We start from the raw sequence: 23,611 nt of genomic DNA, 5'->3' as shown, positions 1-23,611 counted from the left end.
GAGTGTAGATAACTGGTTCATCATAACGAGCCAGTGAAACAGATGTTACTGAACCAGTTCTAAAAGCTCTGCAAAATGCAGGTATGTCTGATTTGTTGTAACAGAAATGAATCATTCTTTGTGCATTTCAGCTACAGTAGTGGTAGATGATATCACAAGATCAGACACAAAAGAATTTGGCCACGTTGTGTTTTCTCTCAACAAAACCCTGTGACTTAAACTTGAAACATTGTTATAGAAAATGATGCTATGCCTTTGGTGCCACCTCTCTCAACAAGTCCCTGCTGTGCCAAAGTCATTTAGTAATTCATCTAAGTTCCATATCATGTGAGAATATTTAGCATTTTTTTCTGTAGTTATACCACAATCACTTACCTTGTACAAATCAAAAAAGTAAAAAGCATTCATTTAAATACATTTATTTCTTGGCAAAAGTATCTGCTAAGTGACTAATGCAATGACATAAGACACAGGCAACTGCAATCGAATATTAACAGTATGCCATTTTCCCCATTCTGAATGCTCCTATAATTACTGTTTTTCCCCAAAGTTCCTTGCCATGATGACCATCTTCCAGCTGCAGCTGCTGTTGCACCCACAGATACCCCCACTGCGCCCACCCCACCAAGCAATGCTCCAGCTGTCCCCCCCTTCACCCAGAACTGGGGCTAAAACCTCCATCTCAACTAATAAACCTCTAGCTCTAGCTTTCGAAGCTGCCCCTGCTATAACCCTTACCTCCCCAGTGGAATGTCTTACTAGTGTCCCACTAACTGTAGCCCCCAAACCCAGCTGACACAGTTTTGCACCAAAGAACATCGTCTTCACATCTTCTAGAGAGGACTGGTAGTTCATACAAGCACTGATGGTTTCTCTGGACTGATTATGACCTGCTACTCTTAACTTCATTGCAGTTGTTACGACCACCTGCCCGGCGTGCAGGGTGAGCATGGTGATGACAAAAGTTGCAAACATTCCCATGCACCCGAGCAACATCCAAAAGTTAAAGTCAGAAGATTGCAGAAGAAAATAGCCCATCAGGCTAACTAAAGCTAGAAGCACTACTAACACAGACTGGTGGTTTCCATAACCAAACAAACCAAATCCTGATGTTACCATGGCAATTATTGTAATTGGAACTCCTGAAAAAGCCAAAAAGTCAACATGTTTCATCATCACCGTGTTGATCCAGTCATGGAGGGTTTTTTGTTCCATCTCAGCTCTTCATTCTTAAGCTTCTTCCTCTCTCACTCCACCCTCTCCTTTTCTTCAGTGACCCATCTGGTCCTGTCCTCCATCCCACTTGTGCTGCTTCCTTTCTCCAGTGACAAGATCATTTTCTCTATCTACAAGGTCACCCTCTGTCTCTGCTGGCAGTCAATAATCTCAAGACCCTTCCTTGCCAATGACCTGGCATCAGATCCCAAAGTGCAACAGACCTCTCCTTGTCTGTGAATAGTCAGTCATGACTGACACATCAGTCATGTGTCCTGAGTGAAGGGCAACAATGAGGAGTGCACGAGGAGTGCACAAACTCACTGCTGATGGACATTCTCCTGGAAAATGGTTCAGGTGAGGGCTGGGTGCAGATCAATACCGGGACTGAGGCGCAAAAGCAATGATTGGAGGCAAGTCAGGTCAACACCAGTCGAGCAGGCCAGGACTAAGTGCTGCAGAATCAGGCACTGATGCAAAGACAATCTAGCAAAGAGTGAGTAAAGCTACATATATACTGGCTTGACTGGAAATGGTGAGCAGGTGACAACAGCAGGTGGAAGCAGTTAAGCTGATGAGGGTTGTGACAGAGCAGCAGATCAGACTGTTACACTTACTACAGTTTAAGAGAGAGAACGTTTTTAGGATTGGTAATTGGATTAAAAAAAAAAAAATCATGCATAGACTGGATGAAAAGTGGAATTTTATACACGACAAAAGCAATAAGTGGATGCTGGTGTTGTGATGAGGGCCAGGTGTGGGTGGTTGCAAGATGGAGAATGAAAAAAAAAAAAAAAAAATAGACACTAGAGACCTCTGGTGGACAGACAGAGAAAGCTAACAGAGTTTAGAACCAAAACAAAAAACAATGCAGGTTGATTTAAAATTTTCAACTACTATTCATATTGAGTCAACATTAAATGGGAAATGAAGAATATTAGTTAGATTAATTAGTCATTATTGTAAAGGATAAAAGTGAAAATTAAACAAAATAGTATAAAACAGTAATATGGGATTAATATTACCTTCTTATTTTATTATTATTATTCTCAATATCACCATATAAATTTCTGTTTAAGAAATTTGCATAAAGATGCAATTTTAAACAACTACGGATTAAATTACACAAATTTGATTATCTTCAAAATCTGCATAAAACAGAGATGTGATGTCAGTTTCTCACGTTATGCTGCTATCACTACTCTTAGACCCTGTGGAAGTGCTGAAGACACTACCAAATTTTAGACCGACTCATATGAACTACACTAGAAAGCAAACAAAACAGAGTTTATTTTAACCAAACAAAACTTGACATGAAATAATAAACTCACTCTGCAGATATTAACTATTTTAGTTACCTCCAACTTTAAGGTAGCTAGCAACATTGTAAACCTATAAAATAATAATAATAATACAGATTAAATTACTCAAATATCATTATCTTTTGAAAATCTACATAAAACATAGATATGATGTCATTTTTTCACATTATGCTGCTAGACCGTGTGGAAGTGCTGAAGACACTAACAAATTTTAGACTGACTCATATGAACTGCATTAGAAAACAAACAAAATGGAGTTTGTTTTAACCAAACCAAATTTCTCAGACATGAAATATTAAATTCACAGTGCAGATTTTAACTATTTCAGTCACCTTCCAACTGTGAACTAGTTAGCAATATAGTAAACCAATAATAATAATAATAATAATAATAATTATAATAATAATGTATTTTTTTTGTAAAGCACTTAAATTGAAAGACACTCTCAAAGTGCTACAAGACACAGGGAATAAAATAATTTAAGAATTCAAATGTTCTCAGAAAACAGAAGATTTTGATTCCTTTCTTCCTTTTTTTTATTATTATTATTTTTTTTTTTTTACAATTTCAGCTTCCTGACCAACTTTTACAATTTCTGGCATCCAGGAAAGATACATAACTAAAAATTATGAAAAGCAACTTAAAAGTAAAGATGCTAAAATATATGTTATTAGCAGTACAGAGTAAATTGTGCAAATGATGAACCAGCAAGTTTTATTCAACAGATTGTGTCAAAAACAAGTAAGATAACATGAATGTAAATACACATTAAATGGGACAAATGCAACACTAGGTCAGTACAGTTATCCATCATTTGAATAATAACAATAACTTGTAATAATTTTAAAAACAGAGCTTTTCAGTCTTGGTTTGTTCAACATTGCAGCTATTTTTACAGAATTGTCACTTCTAATCAGATGTCCTGCTAGATCTAAACAAGGCAGCTCTTGTTCCTCTTTGGCAGCTTTAACAAAGTAAACAGTGGTGACATGATGCTGAATGAATTTGTGCTTCATGGAAGTGAGAACATCTCAGAGTCCTGTCAGTAACAAGTCAACTCAACCCCCATGTTGTGTTATTAGTGATGGAGGAGGCTTGCTGTTGTAACGAACTTTTATTAGCACAGCTCTTCATGCCTCTCTGCTCCACACACTGATACGCACGCTGGCATTTCTTCTTCTGCTGCTCAATCATTCTAACAGTGCATAACTAGACAGCAGTGACTCCATCTGGTGACACTGATCATAACACCCCACTCCCCTAATACACAACAATACACTATCAGTCCTGCTTTTACACAGACTCATTGAAAAGAGGTTTATTAATTTATAGGTGTGGAACACAGAGGATCACAGCTAATGTACCTCTGAGTTAGTAGTCAGAGCCAAATGAAGCTATTGTGACAACAACCTTTCTACACCCTAACACTGTTGTCTAGTTGTCATTTAGCAGAACCCGATAAATATTAAAATGATATGATAAAGTGATAAATGACAAGAGCTCAGATAATGTTAACATGTCGATTCACATCCTCACTGTGTGAAGAAGAGAAACCGCAGGTCATTCCTCCCTGCTGCCGTCAGACTTTACAGTAAACTGTGTTTACATATTTAAATACATATTTATTCAATGTATATATGCACCTTGTCAGACCATATACAGTACATATTATTATACTGTACACGTTATTATTTGTTTGTGCTCTTTTTGATATCTACCTGCGTGCTTCTGCTTACTGCACCTGTACTGTTGAAACAAAGCAATTTCCCCACTGAGGGAATAATAAAGGTTTTTCTATTCTCATCAAATAAATTCAAATTTTATTTATAAGGCACTTTTAATGCCAAAAGCCACACAACGTGCTTTACATAATAAAAATAATACATGCATAATAAAATAAAACAAAGCAATTTATAATTATTCTATTTTCTACCCAATTTCAGTTTGTACCCAAACAAGAACTTTAACCCCCTTTTTTGTCTCTTAATCAAATGTATGTAATGGGATCTAAAAGACTTGTTGTTTTGTCTGTTTGGGACAAAACTCAACCAAGTACCTTTGCATCATCCAGAACAAAACTCTCCAGTGTTTCCTCTGATAAAAACAATGCATCAGATAATTTAAAATTAACATTCCATTGAGATAAAAGATTGGATCTACAAGCATTGATTTTACTTCTGAAGTGATCTGCAAAGTCCTCACATGCATCTTTTGACGGTAGCATGGAGGACTTGTTAAAATCCGTGTTTATGAAACTGATGTGATTAGAGTACATGGAAAAGGGTCGACGTTGCTTTTTTCCTGATAAGCTGTAGATAAAAACAACATGAATGTGTCTTTTCTTCTTATTTCTGGGTTACAGTGGAAGTCTCATCTCGCAAATCCAGGAGATTGAACGGGAGCAACCCTTATCATTCCAGCTTCTTTCAGTGTAAAAAAACCTAATTTCTCCACAGTTTTCTCTTCTGTTACCATTTGGCTCATATTGACCCCAGTAGCTGAAACAAGAAGTAACAAGTTGTTTAATGAATCATTACCATTTTTATGACAGTGATTCAAATTATTAAAAAGATATTAACCTTGTGGTGAGTTGACTCCCATCCACCCATTTCCATGTCCCTTCATTCTCTGAGTCAGTCAGACCAAACCACAGATTCTTCTTGAACCGGTTTACAAAATTCTAGTTTACAAGGAGGGAAATTAAACCATAAAACAACAAACAAGAGTTTTCTCCTACAATGAGAACCTTGCATTTAATTGTTATCAATCTTCTTATTCTTAAATAAATGGTACTACATCTGTCATACAAACTCACACACACACACACACGCGCATACCTGTTCTTCTTTACTGTTGATAATTATCAGGTCTGCACCTTTTTGAAGACAATCATTTCTGCTTTCTTGCCAGCTTTTAGTGGTAGAAGAAACATAGTAAGCACTCCCTCTAAAAATCATCCATCCTTGCAATAAAAACAAAAAACAATTTATGTCATTTAGAAGTTAAGAAATGAATTCAACTTGGAGAAAAATGCACTATTTTAATCTGAATATAGGAGCATATTACTCCGTAGAGGTGTGGTTTGTATCTGTTTTCTTGTTGTGATACATTTGTCATATGTCTTTTTTGTGATAAATCTTGATCACTGGCAGCTCTGTTTTTCAGTAAAACCCATAAGAAATTTTCTGGTATGTTTATGTACAAGGGTAACAGTTTTTTATCTGGTGAAAGTGTGGATTGAAGGGTTGTTGCCTTCGGCCTGCGGTGTTTTTGTCTCCTCTTTCTTCTTTTCTCTTTTTCTTTGTCTTCGTTCTTTTTCTTTCCCCTCCGGTCAGGTCCAACAAAATTACATAGATTCCATGATTCAAAGTAAATAAATAAATAAATAAATAAATAAACAAACAAATAAATAAATAAATAAATAAATCAGATTATCATGAGGAGCCTTATACCCATAGGCCTCTCCTTGGCAGAGCAAATTTGTTCAGCACGCTACAGCAACCAGACTATCATTCTGCTTGCTATGATGCTGCACCGGACAGGTTAAAAAAAAAAAAAGTTTTCTAATTTCTCTAAAATACATGATGTTTCAAATAAATATCCATTGCAAGCACATAAAAACATTATCTTCCATGGGCTTATATGGGCCACTTTTTGTGACAACCAATGTTAAAATCAAACACACACACTTGGATGACATTCACTAATTCTGAATTAACTTTGGTCACTTTTTATTTCTCCCTTTTTTAATGAAATGTTTTGGAAATACTTGGAGGACAAGTTATTCTGATGGTAAATACTGATTGTATTTGGCAAGGTAATTTTTAAATAGAAGATATTCATACTTTTTATATACTTTTCTTTTAATGTACTTTTTGCAAGAACATCAAAAGCTTGTGTCAAGCAGGCAAACTGACAAGTGAAGAGAGACAGAGGTGATTATGAGTGATTGTTTAGCTCTATCACTATATTTATACATTTCTTTTACAATTATGGATATTAAGATGAAAATGTATTTTCTATAATTTGTCTGATATTGTTTATGTGGTACGGGTTTGGACTATTGGATGAAATGTCACCATATAGTGAGTTTTGCCATCCTCTCACTTACCATCCAATTTCCTTTGATTATCTAAATCCTCAGTCCCATTATTGCAAATGCCTGGACTGTCTGAAAGAAAAGAGACACATGTTGTGTACAACAGTTTGTTAACAAAGACAAAGTGACTCAATTTTCCTCCACATATGCTAATTTATGGCTAAGTGTCATTCACTTAAGGGTGGTTTGGTAAGGTTAGAAAAGATATGGGGAACAAGTCGCTAAACATTTAAGCATCTATTGAAATATTAGTTCATGTAGAAGCAGAATGTTTTTAATATTTTGAGGATACAAATTGAGGAACTGGAAAGCCTCACCCTTTTCTATGGGATCTTTAAGTTTTCATAAGTTTGTGATTCTTAACATATTCAAATTGATGTCAGTAAATCAAATATTACGAAACAACAAACAATTATTAAAACTTGCACTAAAAATATGAATGAATTTGGTGAAAACTTTAAGTGACCCCGATTTATAGCCGTCTTTTTTAAGACATCAGCTGTCAATCTGTGTCTGTTCGGGTTGATTTTTCACGCTGGTCAGAGGCTGTGCTATACGGGAGATTTTTCTGAATATTTTTCTGTTTTTGCAAGACTTGTTATTGTGAGTCTCCATGGCAACGAGACTTGTTTACCATCGGGATCAACTGATAAAACTCTCCAAACTCAAGATTATCAGTGAAACAACACTTCAAATCCCAACGGAGTTGAAAAGAAAGAGAAGAGGATGCAGGGCAGGAGCGAGGCAGAGAGAAAAACGGTGGCGATTCAAACCGTTTCTTCCAACGGTTGTTATGGGAAACGTGAGATCGCTAGCTAACAAAATTGATGAACTTCAGGTGCTAACCAGGTCTCTTAAAGAATACAGAGAGTGCAGTATTATGTGCTTCACCGAGACATGGCTGCATGAACACATCCCAGACTGTAATGCGTCTGTACACGGCTTCAGGACGGTCCGTGCAGACCGCAATAAACAACTCAGCGGGAAGCTGAAGGGAGGTGGAATTGCGGTGCTGGTAAACCAGCGCTGGTGTCATCCTGAACATGTCACTGTTAAAGAGAAGATCTGCAATAGAGACATTGAACTGCTAGCTGTGAGTCTCCGCCCGTATTATTTACCCAGAGAGTTCACATGCGTTATTCTGGTAGCGGTATATATATTACCTGGTACCGCTCCAGACGCAGCCTGTGATGTCATTAACTCTGTAGTGGCCAGGCTTCAAACACAACATCCAAACGCATTTGTGGCGATCTCTGGAGATTTTAACAACATCTCCCTCTCTGCAACTCTACCAACTTTCCAACAGTTTGTCAGCTGCTCCACCAGAGAAAACAAAACGTTGGACTTATTTTATGCAAATATTAAAAATGCATACAGCTCCTTTGCCCTGCCACCTTTAGGAAGATCAGACCATAACCTAGTTCTTCTCTCCTCCTCCTACAAGCCCATCGTTCAGCAACAACCAGTCATTAGAAAGGCTATTAGAACCTGGTCTAATGAAGCTGAAGATACTCTGAGAGGATGCTTCGAGGCTACAGACTGGAACGTCCTATGTGAACCTCATGGAGATGACATCAACGCCTTGACTGAGTGTGTGACAGATTATATTAACTTCTGTGTGGACAGCACCGTTCCAACAAGAACAGTGAGGTGCTTCCCCAATAACAAACCCTGGATCACCAGTGACCTGAAAAAGCTGCTGAACATCAAAAAGAAAGCTTTTAGGGATGGAGACAGGGAGTTATTGAAGTCCACACAAAAACAACTTAAAACACAAACGAAGAAGTGCAAGGAGGACTACAGGAAGAAGTTGGAAAGTAAGCTTCAGAAAAACAATGTGAGGGATGTGTGGTCAGGAATGAAGAAGATCACTGGCTTCGGGATAAAGGAGGATCAGACCGATGGAGGTCTGGACAGAGCGAATGAACTGAACATGTTCTTCAATAGGTTTAGCTCACCTCCTTCTTCAACCCCAACTAGCCACACACCCTCCATGAGCCCACAGCTTTCCTGTCACACCTCCACTCTGTCACCCTGCAGCTCAGTCAAGGACCTGGACACAACCTCATCTCCCTCCACATCAGGACTTCCTGAAACCTCCTCTGCCTCCACCTCCACTCTGTCTGTCTCCTGTAACCAAGTCATGCAACAACTGGTGAAACTGAACCAGAACAAGGCTGCAGGTCCAGATGGTGTCAGTCCCAGAGTTCTCAAGACCTGCTCAAAACAGCTATGTCCGATTCTCCAGCACCTGTTCAACACCAGCCTGAGTCAGAGAAGAATCCCGGTGCTGTGGAAAACATCCTGCCTTGTTCCAGTGCCTAAAAAACCACAACCAGCTGAACCAAAAGACTACAGACCAGTCGCCCTGACATCTCACGTCATGAAAGTCCTGGAGAGACTCTTACTGGCTCACCTCAGCAAGCAGGTGAACACCTTTCAGGACCCATTACAGTTTGCATACCGTAATGGGCTTGGGGTTGAAGATGCCATCATATACCTGCTTCAGAGAGCCCACTCTCATCTGGACCAGTCAGGCAGCACTTTGAGGGTCATGTTCTTTGATTTCTCAAGTGCTTTTAATACGATTCAGCCTGCTCTGCTGTGTGAGAAGCTGCAGAAATTCCAGGTGGATCCCTCCACAACCACCTGGATTTACGACTACCTCACAAACAGACCACAGTTTGTGAGACTGAAAGGTTGTGTGTCTGAGATGGTGGTCAGCAGCACTGGAACACCACAAGGGACTGTACTTTCACCATTTCTATTCACGCTGTACACCTCAGACTTCCAGTACAACTCTGAGTTCTGTCATCTGCAGAAATACTCTGATGACTCAGCAGTTGTTGGGTGTATCAGTGATGGACAAGAAGCAGAGTACAGAGAACTGGTCGGTCAGTTTGTGAAATGGTGCGGTGACAATCATCTCATCTTGAATACCAAGAAAACAAAGGAGATGATTGTTGACTTCAGGAGGAACAAGAACACACATAGAAGTGTTTCCATCATGGGAGAGGAGGTGGAGGTGGTGGAGGAATACAAGTACCTTGGAGTTCAGCTGGACAACAGACTTGAGTGGAAAAGCAACACTGAGTACATTTACAAGAAAGGTCAGAGCAGACTCTACTTCTTAAGGAAGCTGAGATCTTTTAACGTCTGCACCAAAATGTTGCAAATGTTCTACAGGTCTGTTGTTGAAAGTGCAATCAGCTTTGCAGCAATCTGCTGGGGCAGCGGCATCAGAACCAGAGACTTGAAAAGAATTAACAAACTGATCAAGAAAGCTGGTTCTGTGCTTGGAGTAACTCTGGAGCCGCTGGAGTTGATCATCAAAAAAAGAATTCTGTACAAGCTGACGAAGATAATGGAAGATCCTTCACACCCTCTACACAACGCCGTGACGAAACAACAGAGTGTGTTCAGTGGGAGGCTTGTTCAAGTCCGATGCAAGACAGAGAGATACAGAAGATCCTTCCTTCCAGCAGCTATCAGGCTGAAGAACAAAGCCCTTAATTAATTAATGTGATTGTTTAAAAAAAAAAAAAAAAAAAAAAAAAAAAAAATTACTACTACTACAATATTGAATTTCCCTTTGGGATTAATAAAGTATTTTTCATTTCATTTCATTTACAAACTTAAAACTCATAAAATCACCACCAGAGTTCTATTTTAAAGTTACTACATTTATAACTGTGGAGGTAGCCATTTTCTAGCCATATGACAGTAATGCATTTAAAATAAGTATGAAGCTCAAGACAAAGACCAGACACAATGTTGAATAACTCACAGAAACTAAGCCACAGTGAGACATTGAGAACGACTTGTAGGATACAGAGGAATCCAAAGCTTACAGCAACCAGTTTGTACAGCTTTCTCCCTGAAAGCAGAAAACACACTCATATGGAATCAGAGTACACATGTAGCTTACCATCACCAAATCAGGAGAGGATTAATAATGGATCCAATGTAAGCACTTTGAGTGTCGCCAGCAATAAAGCACAATATAAATCTAATCCATTATTATTATTCTTATTAATAAAGCTGGAAAGCATACGTAAGCTTTAATCAGCAAACATATCCAGATAACTCAGGTCCACTAAATGAAGCTTTGTCCAATATTTAAATAATTATGAAATAAATTATGCTTGAAATGAATTAATCAAAACAACATTTTAACATGTGCATCATGTATTGCATAGAAAGTTACAATACTGTATATATAGTAACTGCAACAGTAATTAAATAGTTGAATTTAGCTTTTTGGTTCAAGTCATAATGTTCTCTTGAAGGACTTCTGTCTTACCTGGTGCAGCAAGATACACTTCATTGTGTATGTCAGAGTGCCTGTAGGCTGATGGATCTGGTAGATTTACATAATTCATGGAGATGTCAGTTTGTTCTCTGTGGACTGCACTTGCCATCTTACCCTCTGACCTCTCAAGAAAACTGTATTTTGAATAATTCTGATATGTAATCCACTACAAAAGAAGAAAGAGAAAAAATATGGTTTCCCCTTTAAATAGGGAATTAGAAAAATAAATTCAAAATATAGGCCACTACGTTAAATTAAAGAATCATTAAGCTTTATTTCTTATTGATAAACATATTAGAATGATAACGCTATCAATAGAAGGGAGGAAGGCTTACACCAGCTCAGAAGTAAATGTAAGGAAGCTCAGGTTGCATTATAGACTTTCAACATACTAACTCTCAGTTCTGTCACTCCACTGATTTTTCAACATTGGGCTGATGTGTGTAAAGAGGATGAGTTGCCTCTGTTTGACATGCATGACTTACCAAAGAGGAACTGCTGTGGGTTTATAATTTTTTTTTCTTTTACTAATAAGATGAAATTATATGAAAATAGCATGTGGGATATTTGGAATGAAGAAGAGTTGGTTGTGTTTCTGTGCATGATCAACAGTGGCTGTAAATTTAGTGAAGAGTTGCTCAGAAGTAAATGTAAGTAAGGGCAGGTTGGCATTATAGACTTTTAGCACACTAACCATCAGAGCAGATATCAATCCGCTTATTTGCTGATTTCTCAACATTGGGCTGATGTGTCAAAGAGGCTGAGTCATATTTGTTTAGCAAGCAGCATCATAGTAAGCAGATTGATAGTCTGGTTGCTGTGTTGTGCCGAACAAATTTGCTTTGCCAAGGGGAGGCTTATGGGTATAAGGCTCCTCTTGATCTGATTCATTCATTTGTTTATTTGAACTGAATCATGGAATCTACGTAATCTTGCTTGACCTGACCAGGCGTGACAGAAAAAGATGAAAGACAACAAAAAGAAGCAAAAGGGAAAGCAAAAAGAAGAAAGAGAAGACAAAAACACCACAGACAGAAGGCAACGACCCTTCAGTCTACACCATCACCAGACAACAAACTGCTACACTTGTGCATAAACATACCAGAAAATTTCCTATGGGTTTTACAGAAAAACAGAGCTACCAGTGATCAAGAGTGCTTAAATAATAACCAAATCAAAAAGACATATCACAAAAGTATCACATCACAACAACAACCAAAGTACCAAATACAAACTAAGATAAAATAAAATAATAAAAAAAAACTTCTTATTATAAACATACTGGACCCATTGGTATAAACTTACTGGACCACTCAGTGGCTGTGTCAGCATGCAGAGTATGAGGAATGAGGAGCGATGAGGAGTAGTGAGTGAGATCGTGCAAATGCTACCACGCCTCTATGGAATGAATGAATGAATGAATGAATGAATGAATGAAAGAAACTTTATTGTCATTGCAACAGGTGTAATGAAACTTTTGCCATTTCAAACCTTCCCAAAACTAGACAACAACAACATATAAACAAACAGGAACAGGCAGACTGAGGCAGCAGCTGATGTTCATGGAGGCTAGAGCCAGACCAGGGCAGTCCAAAGAACCAGGTTATAAACCCTGGAGCATTAACCCAAGCTACCCCATTCTGAAGATGACCCCAGTCCCACCTGGAGGGTGGCAGAGGAGCCCCCAGCCAGAGCCCCCCGTGGTCTTGGGGTAGAGGCCCCAGTGGGCCAAGATCAGCTGCCACTGGCCCCGCCAGGGACCTGCCATCCAGGGCGACCAGAGCGAAGGTTCCAGGGCCCAAAAGCCCAGAAGCTGACCCCCTCCAAAAGGGCCTGCACCCTGCCCAGGAGAACCAGGTCCCCCCAGACAACCATCCAGCATGGGCCAGCACCCACCCTGTTTTTCCAATTGCACATCCCGGGAAACAAGGTCGCCATCTTACCCTCTGACTTGGACCAACAGTGGTCAAGGAAACTGTATTTTGAATAATTCTGATATGTAATCCACTACAAAAGAAGAAAGAGAATAAAAATAAATGGTTACACCTTTAAATAGGGAACTATAGGAAAAAAATTAACAAAGGTCACCATGTTAAATTAAAGGATCATTAAGCTATATTTGTTATTGATAAACATTAGAATCGTAAAACTATCAATAGAAGGGAGGAAGGCTTGTACCAGCTCAGAATTAAATTTCAGCACAGGTTGGCATTATAAACTTTTAGCACACTAACCATCAAAGCAGTTATCACTCTGCTTATTTGCTGATTTCTTAATATTGGGCTGATGTGTGCCAAGGAGCTGAGTTATCTCTGTTTAGCAAGCATGAATTACCAAAGGGGAAATGCTGTGGGTTTATAAGAATGTCTTTTTTCCTTCACCGACAAGGTGAAATTCTATGTGAAAATTGCATGTGTGATATTTGAAATGAGAAAGTTGGTTGTGTTTCTGTGCATGATAAACAGCGGCTGTAACTTTATTAGGTGAAGAGTTACTCCTTCACATTGCCAGTGTCTAATTAACTTTTTATCTATCTTTGACCATATTGGGTCAGATCCAAACATTCTTTGAGAACAATGTCATACAAATAAAATAGGGAGAAAAATAAAGGGAAAACATGAAGGGGTGGATGAATCAAAAATTATGTCTCACCAACACCCAGTACTGCTGGAAAAAATGCCTCGTGTGGACACAAGCTCCACTGGTTGTACGAGAAAGATTTGTGTACTAGTCCTAGTGTAAGCTCAAGAGTATACTGTAAGTATATGTACAAGTCATGTACTTGTTAAATACTCTGTGCTTTTGCATTAAGCAAAGCAGATACTGCAAATTCATGAGATTCTATTTTCTTAACCAAATACTGTTTGTACCTAAGGTTATTGATTGCTTGGGTGGAATAACCAGTTTTGTCTTTTATACCTACCTGCCTACATAGGTGCTTAAAGCATGATGACTCAAGGCTAGAGAGTGAATATTTAAGGTTGAATTTTCCAGCCATCCCAAATATTTATATTTGTCACAGGTTGTCTCGATGAACCAGACACCGCCACCGGAGGTTCTTTTCGAATCAGGGGAAGCAGAGTTAAACCACACTAAAAAGGTAAAAGCTTTTTAAAAACAGTTTAAAATGCTTTTTAAAATAGTTAAAACAGTTACTAGACGGTCAATATGGACCACAATGCATTGCTGGCAGAAGCTCAACATGGCGCAAGGAGGCGAAAAAATTGAGCTGCACAAAATTACCTATAAGCAAACAAACAAAGAATAAAATAAAACATAAGGAATAAAAATAAAAACATTTACACACAGCTTTGGATTGGATTTGGAATGACATCTTGTCGTGAGTTGTTTTCACCGTGGTGACGGCGGTAATCACGTGGTTAGCCGCGAGAAAAAAATAGGCAGCTTCGTGTCCGAATCGCCAAGAGAATGAGTGCACTATGTAGTGTGCTATGTAGTGCAGCCCTTTGTAGTGAACGAGGGAGGGGTTAGGGAGTAGGATGGACATTCGGACACAGCCACTGTCTTCCTGGGGCGATACGGAGTTCCTGCGACCCAGGGCTGGGTAGCTGCACCCATAGATCCGTTGCTGTTGCGCTCTAGACATGATCCACCCGCCACTCCTCCGAGGCCCTGCGGCACGTCGCCTTCTCCAGTCTCGGCCGCCCTTCTTGCCACTCTGTGGGCTCCGCCTGGTTACCCATGTTCCCGGCTGTCTTCTCTCTCTCTCTCTCTCTCTCTCTCTCTCTCTCTCTCTCTCTCTCTCTCTCTCTCTCTCTCTCTCTCTCTCTCTCTCTCTCTCTCTCTCTCTCTCTCTCTCTCTCTCTCTCTCTCTCTCTGCCGGCCGTCTTCTCTCTCTGCCTGCTTACTCTGTGTGCTCCGCCTAAATCCCGTCAGAACCGTGCACACCTGTCTCTAATTGGGCTAACTATCAGGGTTGATTGACTTCAGAGGGTGTTAAAAATATAAAATACTAAATACTGCATAAAACCAAGGCATAAAACAAGTGAAACATGCGGTTAAAATATAAAAACATAATCATATACCAATTTAAATAACATGCAGTTAAAAAATAAATAAACTACTGTATGTACTAATTAAAATATGTCACACACCCTCTTTGGCCCGTCACATATTTATATTCTCTATTGCTGCTGATTTAGTTCTTAGGTATTGACCTATGTAATGCTGTAGCTATAACCATGACTTGTAACACATGAAGTGGTTTATGAAGAATAAAATTTCATGTAATTCAGTATAAGATTTGGATAAATTGTTGTCAGTTTAGTTGTAAAAAAAAAATAAGAGAAAAATGTGATTAATGAAGTGGTGGATTAATCAAAAATGATGTCTCACCAACACCCAGTACTCAACAGCTGGAACAATGTGACGTGTGGACACAAGCTTCTCTGGTTGAATGCGAGGGATTTGTGTACTAGTCCATAGTGTAAGCTCAAGAGTATACTGTTAGTATATGTAGAAGTCATGCACTTGTAAAATACCCTGTGCTTTTGCATTAAGCAAAGCAGATATATTCAGACTGATTATTAAGCAACAATGACCACAGTAACTGTTAAAATGGAAATATATATTGTATCATATACAGTATATATTCAGAAAATCCTTGACACCACTTAAACATTTTATGGTATGAAGATGCTTAATTACATGAGGGTTGTATGCTTTTCTTTAAATTTTGTTCAATTTTGATTTTCCTTTCTTTGGTTTCCTTTTCAATAAAGACATTTTGATTATAATTTGGTGCTAGTGAGATACTTAACGACAGAAGGCACTGTGTTATAGTGATATGCCTGTTCCTGGTTTAACCCTGCTTTTCAGCTGGAACATCTGGTGCTATTACTGAGCTAGCATGACTCTCATCAGTGTTTTTCACACATTTCCTCAGTGAGTGAGGTCTGTTTTTAGTGTAGCATGTTACATAGTTTAACCCAAAGAGCCCAACGTGACATATTTGTCGCATACAGTTTTTGAGACATTTTGCTTTAACTTATGGTATAAACTTTGCTTAAAATCCTGTTGAACACAATCTGATACATGTCTTCTGTCCCCTAATAGATACCCAGAAGCAGAAAACCACATCATAATATTTTTAAACAATCACATGGTAATAAATGGTAGATATCCCCCGCAAAAATGTTAATTTTTTTGTTACATTTTGTTAAGGGGCCGAATAAAGACCTGATATTAAAAAAAATGGACTTTTCTTAATATTTTTTCATGGGTCGGGCCTTTATGGGTTAACATGCTTTAAATTTATGATAGTAAATGTATTAATCCAGTAAAATGATATGAAAATAAGGTTATATAAAAATAAATAACAAATAAATTTCAGTACTTGCTTCTGGTTTGAGAAATAACAAGTTCCTATGATGACATCAATCATCATGAGATTTGCATGCAATGCTGGAAAGTTTAATGTGTAATCTCATTGTTACCAAAGATGGCACACCTTGTGTCAGTGTTATTGTTATTCATTGTCATTGTTAACAGTGTTAACTGAAAAAAAAATAAAATAAAAAAAAGCATGATTACTATGGAGTCTTCAATTAATTACCAGGCAGCAGTCTAATTTATGAAACTGGAGGTTTTCATACTAAAGACTGCTGGGCCTCAGTAGTAGAAAATTACAGCAAATTACAGCATCAACTTCTGTAGGTATCACTTCAACCATCACTGCTCAAAATTCCCAATGAAAGATATTAGAGCTTTAAATGCAAATATATTCTCCAAAAGGTATTTTACCTATTAGAACAAGAGAGTTTCTGATCCACCACTTCTTTAATCACATTTTAACATTTTAACCTACTTGCCTGTCCTAACTGGACTTGTTCTCTCTCCCTCCATGGTTCCAGTACACCCAGTCAACGCCACCGTTGCCTGCCTGTGTAAGACCATTCATTTGTGTTCTGTATATAAATTAAAGTTCTTTTAATCCTTCTCCTGTCTCTGAGGGGTAACAGATTGGCTCTGACCTAATATGGTAAAAGATGGATAAATGCTGGCAATGTGAAGGAGCAACTCTCCGCTAAATTTACAGCCACTGTTGATCATGCACAGAAACACAACCACCTCTTCTTCATTTCAAATATCCCACGTGCTATTTTAAAATTTCACCTTATTGGTAAAAGGAAAAATGTTATAAACCCACAGCAGTTCCTCTTTGGTAAGACATGCATGTCAAGCTGAGACAACTCATCCTCTTTGCACACATCAGCCCAATGTTGAAAAATCAGTGGAGTGACACAACTGACGGTTAGTGTGTTGAAACTGTATAATGCAACTTGCCCTTACATTTACTTATGAGCTAACATAAGCCTTCCTCCTGTTGTATAGTTTTATGATTCTAATATGCTTACCAATAACAAATATAGCTTAATGATCCTTTAATTTAACATACTGGCCTATATTAAAGTTTTTTTCTTCTAGTTCCCTATTGAAAAGGGGTAACCATATTTTTTAGGGTAAGATGGCAAGAGCTGTCCACAGAGAACAAACTGACATCTCCATGGATTATGCAAATCTACCAGATCCATCAGCCTGCAGGCGCTCTGATATACACAATGAAGTGCATCATTCTGCACCAGGTAAGACTGAAGTCCTTCAAGGGAACATTATGACTTGAACCAAAAAGCTAAATTCAACTATTTAATTACTATTGCAGTTACTATATAGACAGTAACTGTAACTTTCTATGCAATACATGATGCACATGTTAAAATGCTATTTTGACTGCATGATAATTAATTTTAAGTATAATTTATTTAATAATTAATTTAATATACAAAGTAAATACAAAGTTTCATTTAGTAGACCTGAGTTATCTGGATAAGTTTGCTGAATAAAGCTTATGTATGCTTTCCAGCTTTATTAATAAGAATAGTAATAATGGATTAGATTTATATTGTGCTTTATTGCTGGCGACACTCAAAGTGCTTACATTAGATCCATTATTAATCCACTCCTGATTTAGTGATGGTAACTACATGTGTACTCTGATTCCATATGAGTGTGTTTTCTGCTTTCAGGGACAAAGATGTACAAACTGGTTGCTGTAAGCTTTGGATTCCTCTGTATCCTACAAGTCGCTCTCAATGTCTCACTGCGGCTTGGTTTCTGTGAGTTATTCAACATTGTGTCTATTCTTTGTCGTTGTCCAAAGTTAAAGTATCTTTAAAATAGGACTCTTGTTGCGATTTTATGATTTTGAAGTGTGTAGGTCAATTAAAGTTTTCATCAAATTCAGTCATATTTTTAGTGTCACTTTGCCTTTGTTAACAAACTGTTGTAAACAACATGCATCTCTTTTCTTTCAGACAATCCAGACATTTGCAATAATGGGACTGAGGATTTAGATAAACTAAGAAAACTGGCTGGTAAGTGAGAGGATGGCAAAATGGTAATATTTCATCTGAAAGTCCAAACCTTGTAAAATATCATCCATCCATCCATCCATTCTCTTCCGCTTATCCGGAGTCGGGTCGCGGGGGCAGCTGCCTAAGCAGGGAAACCCAGACTTCCCTCTCCCCGGCCACATTCACCAGCTCATCCGAAGGGATCCCGAGGCGTTCCCAGGCCAGCCGAGAGATGTAGTCTGTCCAGCGTGTCCTGGGTCTGCCCCGGGGCCTCCTTCCGGTGGGACGTGCCCGGAACACCTCACCAGGGAGGCGTCCAGGAGGCATCCTAACCAGATGCCCGAGCCACCTCATCTGGCTCCTCTCGATGTGGAGGAGAAGCGGCTCTACTCTGAGCCCCTCCCGGATCACCGAGCTTCTCACCCTATCTCTAAGGGAGAGCCCGGCCACCCTGCGGAGGAAACTCATTTCGGCCGCTTGTATTCGAGATCTCGTTCTTTCGGTCATTACCCACAGCTCATGACCATAGGTGAGGGTAGGAACGTAGATCGACCGGTAAATCGAGAGCTTTGCCTTTCGGCTCAGCTCTCTCTTCACCACGACAGACCGATGCAGAGCCCGCATCACTGCGGACGCCGCACCGATCCGCCTGTCGATCTCTCGCTCCATCCTTCCCTCACTCGTGAACAAGACCCCGAGATATGTAAACTCCTCCACTTGGGGCAGGACCCCATCGCAGACCCGGAGAGAGCACTCCACCCTTTTCCGGCTGAGGACCATGGTCTGTAAAATATCAGACGAATTATAAATAATAAATCTTTACCTTCATCATTCACAATTGTAAATAAAATGTACAAATACAGTGATAGGGCTAAACAATCGCTCATAATCACCTCTATCTCTCTTCACTTGTTGGTTTGCCTGCTTGACACAAGCCTTTGATGTTCTGTATCATATGCAAAATTTATATAAAATGTATCAATATCTTCTAATTAAAAATAATATAATATTGTTGAATGTTTTGTCATCCCACAACAGTTGACTATTTCCAACAGGGATGGGTGTATTTCCATCCCAGTTTGTATTATATTTCATTAATCCGGAAAACCTGGCAGGAGAGTAGAGAGGACTGTCTGCGAAGAGGTGCAGACCTGGTGATCATTAATACCAAAGATGAACAGGTATGTGTTTCTTATGTATTTATATGTGAAACTATAGTGAGCAAAATAGCGCAAAATATGATGAATGCAAAATCAGCTTCATTTCAATCAGTTACTGACTTTCTGTGTAAGGATTTCACAAGACAGTTTAACAAGTTCACATGGATTGGCCTAAATGACAGCACGAAGCAAGGGGACTGGAAATGGGTGGACGGGACTCCACTGACCAAAAGGTTTATACATTGTTTTTGTATAAAAATTTAACATAAACCTGAAACCAAAGGCATTTAAAGCTAAAAGCTTTTATTCCAAATTCATTGTGTTGAATTCTAAGTTAAACAACTGGCCTGCACTCCACGATTTTCTTTGTGAAAACATTCTGCTGTCATTTTTATTGTTTATGTGGTTTATCTTCTTCTCTTTGGTTTCAGTTACTGGAGCCCAGGGGAGCCCAACAGATTTGAAGGCAAAAATGAATCTTGTGTAGAGATAAGGTTCCATGAAACAGAAAACAGCTGGAATAACGAACCATGTGATGCGCAGAACTTTTGGATCTGTGAGAAAAATGTGTATCTTTAACTGAAGGTTTCAAGTCTTGCTAAACTGAAATGTACATGTTAAGTCTAAAAACATAAAATCAAAATTCACAATCAATAATTTGTGTGATACAGTTTTATTATCATGTTTTGTTTTTTTGGTTGTTTTTGTTTGTTTGTTTTTACATGATTTGCTTGTTGGTGAAAACAATTGTTATAAGACTTTACTATTCTCTGTAATTACTAAATCATAGTATTTATTACTGACAAGAAAAAGCTCAAGCAGTGATGTTAGTCAGAGTAAATTAAAATATTTGCCTAGTTTAAAAAGTGCTTAAAACAAAAAAAAAAAAAAGGAAAAAAATGCTTTATGGCAAAGAAGCTAAGTGTTTTAAGGTGAACAAAAGCTGATGTTGTAAATAGGCCCTCACCAATACATTAGCCAAACCTCGTCAACTTTGCCATTTTGATGCCAATCTAACAACTAACTAAATGCTTCTCATAAATTCTGGTTATGTATTTTTCCTGGGTGCCAAAATTTGCAGAACTCAAGTTGTAAAGGAATAATATAACAGTCAATTGATTTTGCCAACACACATTTCCTTTGTTAATCTGGAGCTTTTACAAACTTTCACCTTAGAAAGAAAAAAAAAAAAAAACACCCACATGCCACACACAGAGAACTGACATCTTTGACTCCAAATGTAGTGAAAGACTTACTGTAAAGGGTGTGAAGTGGACAAAATAGCATCTATGTTTGCAAAGGGGAAAATTTATCCCCTATAAATTTTCAGAAACTTTCCATGGGAAGTTAAGCTGGGGAAATTTGTAAATATATGTATTTAGCCTTCAGGAAATTTGTGGCACTTAACAATATGCTGCTCCATTTTTGTAGCATTCTTTACGTATGTCTTTGCACAATGTTTACACACATACAAAGACTTTTCTTTAACATTAGTTTGGGTGAAATGCCTCCACATATCGGATGGCAAACGTGGCATTTTTCTGTAAAATAAGATAACAATAAAGCTTTTAAAACCACTAGTGCAAAGGCATTAACAAATATATAGTTAACAACTTGTGTTTTCTTTAAAATATTTTGAAATTGATGTATAAAATAAATTTACCCCATAATATTATGGAAACTTAAATGGTAAATAGTAAATGGTCCGTATTTATATAGCGCTTTACTGTACCTGGAACGCTACCGAAAGCGCTTTACATTATACATCACATTCACCCATTCACACACACATTCACACACTGATGGCAAAAGCTGCCATGCAAGGTGCTCAACCACGACCCATCAGGGGCAATTAAGGGTTCGGTGTCTTGCCCAAGGACACCTCGACATGAACTCGACTTGGCCGAGGATCGAACCGGCAACCCTCAGGTTACAAGACGACTGCTCTACCTTGCTGAGTGTGGACTTAGTTGACTTTATGTAGTTGCAAGCTCAAGTGTGGCCTCCAGGGATGAAGAAATCACCAGTTCATGTAGGGGGGTGTGGCCTCAAAAACCCTGCACTCAGCAGTGTGCTGTGTGCATGTGATTGAATGGCATAGATATTCATCTGTGCTTGCATTAAATATGGTTGTTTTAGCCAAGATTACACACTACAGTATAATTTCCTCAACTATATTTAAGTTCCCTGTCAAGTGAATAAACCTAAATTTAGTAAATTTCTGGTTAATTCCCATATTCTCACATATAATTCCCGTTAATTACCATGAAAAGTTTCTAACTTTGAAAATTCTCATACCAAATCAATACCGGTACAGAGGCGTGAAAGCAATGATAGGAGGCAAGTTGGGTCGATACCAATAGAGCAGGCCAAGACTAAGTTCTGGAGAATCAGGCATTAATGCAAAGACAATCTGGTAAAGAGTGAGTGAAGCTGCATATATACTGGTTTGACTGGAGATTGTGAGCATGTGACGGCAGCAGGTAGAAGCAGGAAAAGTGAAGGTTTATACACGACAAAAGCAATAGGTGGATGCTGGTGTGGTGATGAAGGCCATGTGTGGATGGTTGCAAGATGGGGAAAGAAAAAAAATAGAGACACTAGAGACCTCTGGTGGACAGACAGAGAATGCTAATAGAGTTTAGAACCAAAACAACAAAAACAAAACAAACAAACAAACAAAAAAAAAAGACAATAAAGCTTGATTTAGAATTATAAGCTACTATTCATACTGAGTCATTAAATGGGAAATGAATAATATTAGTTAGATGAATTAGCCATTACTGTGAAGGATGAAAATGAAAGTGGAAAAAAATGAAAGATTATAAAAGAGTAATATGGGAATAATATTACCTTCTTATTTTTACAATATCAAGCTCAATATCACCATATAAAATTATGTTTAAGAAATTTGCATAAAGATGTAATTTTAAACAACTACAGATTAAATTACACAAATTTGATTATCTTTTGAAAATCTACATAAAACAGAGATATGATGTCAGTTTTTCACATCATGCTGCTATCACTACTCTTAACCCGTGTGGAAGTGCTGAAGACACTAACAAATTTTAGACTGACTCATATGAACTGCATTAGAAAACAAACAAAATGGAGCTTGTTTTAAACAAACCAAATTTCTCAGACATGAAATAATAAACTCACAGTGTAGATATTAACTATTTCAGTCACCTTCCAACTGTGAACTAGTTAGCAATATTGTTAAACCAATAATAATAATAATAATAATAATAATTTGTAAAGCACTTACAGTGAAGGACAATCACAATGTGCTACAAGACACAGGCAATAAAACAGTTTAAGAGTTAAAATATCTCTTAAAAAGGAAGGTTTTGAGTCCCTTTTTAAAATTTTCCTAAAAGCCTGTGGAGACCTCAGGTTTTCAGGGAGAGCATTCCACAGGTGAGAGGCAGCAGAACAAAAAGCCCGGTCCCCCATAGTGCCAGTCTTGGTCCTGAGGGGGAAGAGACGGTGTGTGTTTGAAGAGCAGGGATCGTGCTGTGGTACATGGGGTGTGAAGTTCTGCCAGATATTGGGGGAATTTCTATGGATGCATCTGTAGCTTTCGGATGGATTTGCTGAGGATCCTAACAAGAAGTGTAATGCAGTCTGGAGGAGAAGAGCTGGCATCAGGGTGGGTAAGAGTGGGATGGGGAATGCAAACTTTCACTTACATGGTGTATGATGTGAGGATGCAAGTAGGAGAGTGAGAAATTCAGTCCAGTTGTGATGAACTGGAGCAACAGCAAACCTGATTATTTGCTTTTTCAGGTGAAAGTTTGTAAAAGCTCCAGATTAGCAAATGTGTGTTGACAAAATGAATTGACTGAATCAATTCTTCCTCATTTACAATTTGAGTTTGCTGACCGAGTTCTGCTAATTCTGGCGTCCAGGAAAAAAAAAACAAAAACAAAACAAAAAAAAACTAAATTTATGAAAAGCAGCTTGTTAGTTGTTAGATTCACAGCTAGATGGCATTGTTGACCAGTTTTGGCTAAAGTATTGATGAGGGCCTCTTCACAACATGGGATCAGTTTTTGTTCACCTTAAAACTAGGGCTGTCTAATTATTAAAAATTGTAATCAGATTAATCACAGCTTTCAAATTAA

At 38.3% G+C, this 23,611-nt stretch overlaps 2 protein-coding genes across 2 annotated transcripts in view; one reads left to right on the top strand and one right to left on the bottom strand.

Annotated features, from left to right (window-relative positions):
* Nucleotides 1-11,113, bottom strand: part of LOC121637766 (paramyosin-like) — a 132,750-nt gene extending 121,637 nt beyond the window's left edge. The window contains exon 1 of the mRNA XM_041982035.1: nucleotides 10,940-11,113. Coding sequence (XP_041837969.1) covers nucleotides 10,940-11,057 — 118 coding nt within the window. The 5' untranslated portion in view covers nucleotides 11,058-11,113. The remainder of the gene's footprint in view (nucleotides 1-10,939) is intronic.
* A 6,198-nt stretch (nucleotides 11,114-17,311) lies between these two features.
* LOC121637770 (CD209 antigen-like protein E) lies at nucleotides 17,312-20,448 on the top strand. The gene is made up of 6 exons (XM_041982041.1): nucleotides 17,312-17,553; nucleotides 17,995-18,084; nucleotides 18,283-18,342; nucleotides 19,360-19,502; nucleotides 19,614-19,714; nucleotides 19,913-20,448. The coding sequence occupies exons 1-6, from the start codon at nucleotides 17,436-17,438 to the stop codon at nucleotides 20,058-20,060; spliced, it is 660 nt and encodes a 219-aa protein (XP_041837975.1). The 5' UTR covers nucleotides 17,312-17,435; the 3' UTR covers nucleotides 20,061-20,448.
* The last annotated feature ends 3,163 nt before the right edge of the window (nucleotides 20,449-23,611 follow it).

The sequence above is a fragment of the Melanotaenia boesemani genome, chromosome 4 (genome assembly GCF_017639745.1).
Source record: "Melanotaenia boesemani isolate fMelBoe1 chromosome 4, fMelBoe1.pri, whole genome shotgun sequence".
Classification (NCBI taxonomy): Eukaryota; Metazoa; Chordata; class Actinopteri; order Atheriniformes; family Melanotaeniidae; genus Melanotaenia; species Melanotaenia boesemani.
Note: the sequence above shows the minus strand (reverse complement) of the source record. Positions and strands in the feature narration are given on the sequence as shown.